At 43.2% G+C, this 6,553-nt stretch overlaps 1 protein-coding gene across 11 annotated transcripts in view; it reads left to right on the top strand.

Annotated features, from left to right (window-relative positions):
- The first annotated feature begins 6 nt into the window (after nt 1–6).
- The window catches only part of TSC22D2 (TSC22 domain family member 2), a 32,798-nt gene continuing 26,251 nt past the window's right edge, over nt 7–6,553 (top strand). For 7 of the 11 annotated variants that reach the window (XR_003253394.1, XR_003253391.1, XM_026065144.1 and 4 more), the window contains exon 1: nt 7–2,024. Coding sequence is in view for 7 of the 11 variants with exons in the window: in XM_026065144.1 (XP_025920929.1) it covers nt 34–2,024 (1,991 nt within the window). In the remaining 4 variants the exon portion in view is untranslated. Of the gene's footprint in view, nt 2,025–2,278; nt 2,301–6,553 lie in introns of all 11 variants that reach the window. The other 4 variants (XR_003253392.1, XR_003253393.1, XM_026065147.1 and 1 more) reach the window with 1 other exon arrangement.

Here is a 6,553-nt window from a genome sequence, read left to right as displayed (position 1 = left end):
CCGGCCGGCGCAGCCCCTCCCCGCGGGGGAACCATGTCCAAGATGCCGGCCAAGAAGAAGAGCTGCTTCCAGATCACCAGCGTGACCACGGCCCAGGTGGCCAGCAGCATCACCGAGGACACCGAGAGCCTGGACGACCCAGACGAGTCCCGCACGGAGGACGTGTCTTCCGAGATCTTCGACGTGTCCCGAGCCACCGACTACGGCCCCGAGGACGTCTGCGAGCGGAGCTCCTCTGAGGAGACTCTCAACAATGTGGGCGAGGCCGAGACGCCCGGCAGCGTCTCTCCCAACCTCCTTTTGGATGGGCAGCTGGCCGCAGCTGCCGGTGGGGTGGCCGCGGCACTGCCAGCCCTGGCCCCCAATGGGGGGGCTGTGCCCAAGAGCTCTGCCGTGCCTCCAGCAGCGGCTGCCTCTGGCACCGCCGGGGCAGGCAGCAGCAGTGCTCAAACCGCCTTGCCCTCCACAGGGGCTTCAACATCTGCTGCTCCTGGGACAATGTCTCAGACAGTGGCTGCTGCATGCAGCTCACGCTTCAGGGTGATCAAGCTGGACCATGGTACAGGGGAGCCCTACAGGCGAGGACGATGGACGTGTATGGAGTATTATGACCGGGACTCAGATGGTGGAGGTGTCCTGGGCAGGACTGGAGATTGCATTAGGCATAGCAGCACCTTTGAGCAGGCTGCTCAAGAGAGGGACAGTGGTCTTGGTGCCACAGGAGGTTCTGTCGTGGTCTCAGCTGTGCCAGCATCGGCACATGGCCCCGATTCTATAGCTGACAGTTCCCTTACTGCTGTGTCACAGCTGCTCCAGACAGAGAAAATGAACCAGCCCTCTCTGCAGCAACCTAATTTTGTCATTGGGCAACAACAACAGCCACAACAGCCCATAGGCGGGGCCATGCCTCAGAGTGCTGCTCAGCCTGTGTTTTCTGGAACTCCAGTAGCAAATCAGCAAATGATGGTGCCACAGCAATCACAGCCACAGGTAAATGCACAGAGTGTTGTACAGGCTGGACCCAATGGAAAAGGCATGGCGCCTCCAAGTGTAACAATGGGCCAGCCAAGCCTTCCAGTGGCACAGCAGCAGGTGCAGCAAGCGAACGTACCAGTGACTCAGCCTCAACAATTTGCTTATTCTCAGTCCCAAATTCCACCAGTGCATCTACTGCCGACGCAACCTTCTGGTCAGACTGAATACATGCAACACATGACAATTATGCAGTCTCAAGGAGCTATTCAACAAGCTACTACAGGCTCTATTCCAAGTACTGTGGCTTCCAGCCTCCCTGTGGGACAGGTGACTGGCCAGAATCCCTCACCTGTGGGAGCACCAATGATGGGGGTGTCAGCACAAGCCGGTGAAGTAGTGGGGCAGGGATCAGGAGTAATGCAGAGTGGCCAGGCGCAGTCTAGCCAGGCTGCCATTCCACAGCCCGGAGGTGTGGTGCAGCAAGGCATTGGACATGCAGGGGTTGTGCAACAGAAACCTGTGACTCAGCATCAGATAGGTGGTAGCAGTCAAGTGTCTGGGATGCCCAGTGCTCCCCATACCATGGTTTCTGGAGTTCAGAATGTGCCTGCAGTTGTGCCCGGTACAAGTGTGCCTAGTGTGTCTACCACTTCTGTTACTATGCCAAACGTCCCTGTTACTCTAGTCCAGTCACAACTGACTAGCCACACTTCTGCCAGTAGAAGTTCCAGTGTTGTCCAACAGCAGCATGTCGGGCACTCGTTAATACAAGGCACACCTAATGTACCTACAAATCTGCCACAATCAAACCTTGGACAATTTCAGACTCCAGCTCAATCCTTAGTAGGCCAGATCGACGATACTAGAAGAAAATCGGAACCCCTACCTCAGCCACCACTTTCTGTTATAGCTGAAAATAAGCCTCTTGTGAAGCCTCCTGTTCCAGACACTCTAACAAATCCTCTTCAGTTACCTGCAAGTACTCCTATGAACAGTCTTGCCAGCTCTGTCTTTGGCATATCTATTCCTGTTGATGGTGATGAAGACAGGTATGAACTATTTCAAACTCTATTTCTAAAAGAACAAACAAACAAAAAAGCTTTAGATTATTGTCAGGTGTTTTTTAGTAGTTCATATTTTAAAATAAGGCTCCTACCAAAATATCTCTGGGCTGCTCTGTGGGTTTTTTTGTTTGTTTGTATGTGTGTTTTAAGAGTACAGAATGTAGAGAGTGTGTAAGCAAGTAGTGAACAGTACTGATTCTTTTCAATCTGTGAGTGTGGTAATTTTTCTCTCAAAACAGGGCAGAAAGTATCCAGAAAGCTGTAAGTAATGTAGCCTCTTCACATCCAAACTGACTGAAAACTGTCTGTGCTCCTACATAATTGTTCAGTATGTGAGGAAATCAGTTGTTTCCTCTCCTTTGCCCTGAACCCTGGAATGACAGCCAGGTTCAAATGGATTTATCAGCACTGGTAGACTGCAGTGTTAATAGTAAAAATAGTAAAATAGTAAAATAGTGCTGCCTCAGGACCATTGGGTGCGGTGTCTCAGAAAACTTAAAGGTTTCTAACACTGATACTTGATTTTTATCCTGCCGTCAAACCTGCACTTTGAAATATCAGTAAGGAAAATAGCTGCAGCTTGGATATGAATTTTTATGTGCTAATATAATGAAAACTACAGATGATAACCCTTTGAATTGAGTAAGACAACACTGCTTGTTCTGCTTACTTAGGGAAAATATGTAGAGACAATGGAAAATACAGCCTCAAAATGGGTCTCCTTTCTATAAAGATAATATGGAACTGTTAGTTTTAGTAATGGTTTTAGTGGGGGCAGACTCATCAAATGGTCTGAGAGAGGGAACATGTATGGGACTCGTTTTTGCGGACCTGTTGGCCTGCTCTGAAGGGTGGCACGATGGCTAGAACTGTTCTTAATTCTCTTCTTTAAGAGAAGGCTTTCAAGGAAAGTAATGTTTGAGCGTTTAATTAATGTCACTAATGTTTAGTGTTGAGATTACTGCCAGTTTGGGGAACAAAATGCATGTGGGTTATACATACTCCTATTTTTAATAATAAAATAACACTTACCATTATGAAAAGGTCTAACTTGCTGAGTTATCCTATGATCGTTCCCTCACCCTGGGAGAATACCAGACTTTAAAATAAGTCTGGCTTGCTCAGAATGCCTTTCAATAAACTTGCTGCCTGTGTGGGGGTTAGGGTGCAGTGGGTGGGGAAGGTAGCTCTAGGTGTCCTTAAAGACTTAACTTAAAAAGTCTGCTATAATGTAGGCCTTGTACTCACTGGAACTTTGACTAACATTGTGTTTGAGATAGTAACTCTGCTCATACCTTTATGTAAACAAAAGCCCTATTGTAGACAGTTTTGCTAGTTCTGACTTAAAAATAGAGCAGCAAAGAACATGAAAGTAAGTTATACTGTTAAAAATACCCCTGCAGTTGGGCCTACCTTAAGGAGGATTGCTGACCTAGCTGGCAAACCCTTCTTAGTGCAAATAAGGCTTGATTTCAAACTAGTGACTCTTTTTTAATAGCTTAGTATGGTTATCAGGAAACATCTTATTCATTTTTAAGTCATTCTGAAGACATACATTCCTTTTGCATAGCTTGTAATACTTAATATTCCTATAACTCATAGTAACAGACATGATCATCCGTGACAAGTGAATCACTAACTTCACGTAACAAGGAAAAACTTGTCCCACTTATTCAAAACTGCAAACTGCTAACTTTGTGCTACACCCTAGTGAGACAATTCTTGATAGTCTGCCCCTGAATAGTGTGTGTGTTTTTTTGGTTTGGGGTTTTTTTGTTTTGTTTTTTTAAACAGTTATGATAGTACTTTTATCTATGAACTTGAGACACTTGGCAACATTATTCTCACATTGTTTGTTTCCAAAGAAAGTTTTTCAGAAACTTGGCTGTGAGAGCCATGAATAAAAAAATAGGGATGGACTCTAAATGCAGGGTGTTATTTTTACTTGCCACATTAGGATGTTCAGAGAAACTAACTCGTGGTTATCTTGAATGAAATGCATACTTCTCAGTTGTCTGCTCCTGCTCTAGCTAATAAAAACAGTTGTTTGTTGCAGTGGTCCCCTAAGCAAGGAGCTGTACGGCATGTGAGAGCTTTTGCCTTGCCCTTTGAAGGGTAAGCCCAGAATACATCCCTTTCAGCATACTGGTCGGGTACTGAGCGGTGGTACCCGCTCGAGAAATGGAGGCCCTGATTTGGCAGGTCGTTGTGTGCAGGCACCATACCCATAGGCCTACTCGCTCTCTCCGTCTCCCTCCTGCCTCGGACCATCCTAACAACTAGACCTAAGGACTGCAAAATCCATACAATTCCCATAAATAGTCACTTCTTTTCTACGGAAAATGTTAAGTTATTAGAAATAAAGACCACCTTTGCTTTCTTTTTCACAGCACCAGTACTTAGTACTACTGTTCTTATACTTTAAAAGGGTAGAGGGAGGTTTTATACAAGCTAGGAAAATGTTAACTTCCTTTCTACCTACACTTCCTTAAGAGAAAAATTTGTAGTGAAGGTGTGATTCTTGGAGTTGCTGCTGCCCCTAATTTGTAAGACTTGTAGCTGACAATGTGTCTTTAACTGAGCTAGCTCAGTCCTAAGTAGGCCAGTGCTACATCCTGGTTATGTCAACTAAGAAAAGACAAGGCTGGGTTCAGTGGAAGAGTATTCTGAATATCTCTCCTCGTTGTTGGAGGACTCCTTATGAGTCTTATTCAGAACTATATTCTGAGATTATTTTGAAGAGTTGGTAGGTTGGGATTGGTATACCACTTCTCAGCACAATTTCAAACATAAAACTTACAGGATTTATGTGACTTTTTTTTTTCCCACCAGCATGGGCTACTGTGCAAATGATTCTGCCAGACTTATTAAAGAACTAGGCTTGGAATAGCTTGCTTTAGAAGTGATACTGATAACCAATAAAAACTTGCTTTATATAGGCAGTAGGATATATGCATTTAGTAGATCTGTTTATGCTTGTTAGCTCTCCTCAAGTAGTAGCCTGACTTCCACTGATTTCAGAGAGAAAAAGAAGATAACCTAGCATCTTGTTAAATGCTGTTTTACCACTTTATTTGCTATTACTCAGTGAGAAGGATTTTTTAACTCTTTTGCTTGTCTTCTGTTTTTCTTCCTGCTTTTTTTCTTCTTTGCAGCCGTTTAAATTATACCCCTGCTCCCATGGGCATATTCCCAGCTACTTAATCTACTGAAATCAGTGGTGAAATAGTTAATGAAGACTTTCAAGTGTCATTAATAGTCTGAGAGTTGACACTGATAAAACTAATAGGGCACAAAGGGAGCTCACACATCGTGAGTCACTGTCTCAGGCTGCTTGCAGGTTCAGGAAGTTACCACTTGCTTCTGTTTAGAGGGTATACTTTGTGATCATAAGAGCTAAAAACTTGTGGAAAACCTTGTCTCTTTTTTTAATCTTGATGTGTAATATTCAAAATATACCCAGGAAGGAGGGGCCAATTTGTAGGCAGGTATTTATGTATCTTCTGGCAGTACCCATTATATTTAAACATTTGTGCATAATTGAGATTTGACAAACTTATATAGACCATTCTCTTCTTAAAACAGTCAAGGAATAATGTATAGCTCTAAATATCCTGGATTTATTTAGTAAATCATTTACCATGTTGAATTTGAAGAGGAACTATTTCAAAAGTAAAATAGTTTAGGATGGGAATTCTTTGAAAACAATGTGAGAACTGCACTGAATATGAGCCAGAGACTTCTAACATTAAAAGCTGGTCTGTTCCCATCTTGTCTGGGGAGAAAAAAAACATTTTTTTTCTTTATATTATTCCAAACTTACAGTCCTCTATTTTAGATTAGCCTACATCTAAAATAGCTGTATTTGGAGGTATAAGGCTACAGCCTGATACAGACATCGGGCTTATTTGCCCAAGACATTGCCCAATAACCTTTAATTTCCTGTCCTGTTAGTCCAGAAAATTTTTACAGTAGCCTGAATAAAACTGCTGTACTTCTTGTGTTGACCTGATGAATAATGAAGAATCAATTAATCACAAAATCGTTTACTGGGGGCAGAGGGGAAATAGGGGGTCCAAAAGAATAAAGAAGCCTTTGGCATGTCACAGCCATTCTTTAAAAAAGCAAAACTGACTTCTCCAATTTAAGCAACTAAGTTACTAAGTTCTTACAAACAAATATGCTCTGTGCATATTTGCAGCATAACTAATAATTTTATTTCCTTTTCCTCTCTAAATGTGGCTACAAGCAGGATAAATTGCAACAGTATTCACAGATGGAGGAAATAGTACACTTACTGTGGTAGAAATGAATATTGCAATGCACTTTGAATTTCATAGCATCTTTGACAAATGCAATGAAAACAGGCATGCAGAAGTGGATTTGAGAATGACCCTGACTATTCATATGCTGATCACTTAGAGCAATACAAATTATTTTTGGTGAAGGAAAGTCAGAATACACAAGTGATCTCAAGATCAGCATGTGTCAGTTCCTCCACTCACCTTCACCCC

Source organism: Apteryx rowi, unplaced genomic scaffold (genome assembly GCF_003343035.1).
Source record: "Apteryx rowi isolate R43461 unplaced genomic scaffold, aptRow1 scaffold_224, whole genome shotgun sequence".
In the NCBI taxonomy this organism is placed as follows: domain Eukaryota; kingdom Metazoa; phylum Chordata; class Aves; order Apterygiformes; family Apterygidae; genus Apteryx; species Apteryx rowi.
The sequence above is the reverse complement of the archived record's forward strand: the minus strand, read 5'-3'. Positions and strand labels throughout refer to the sequence as shown.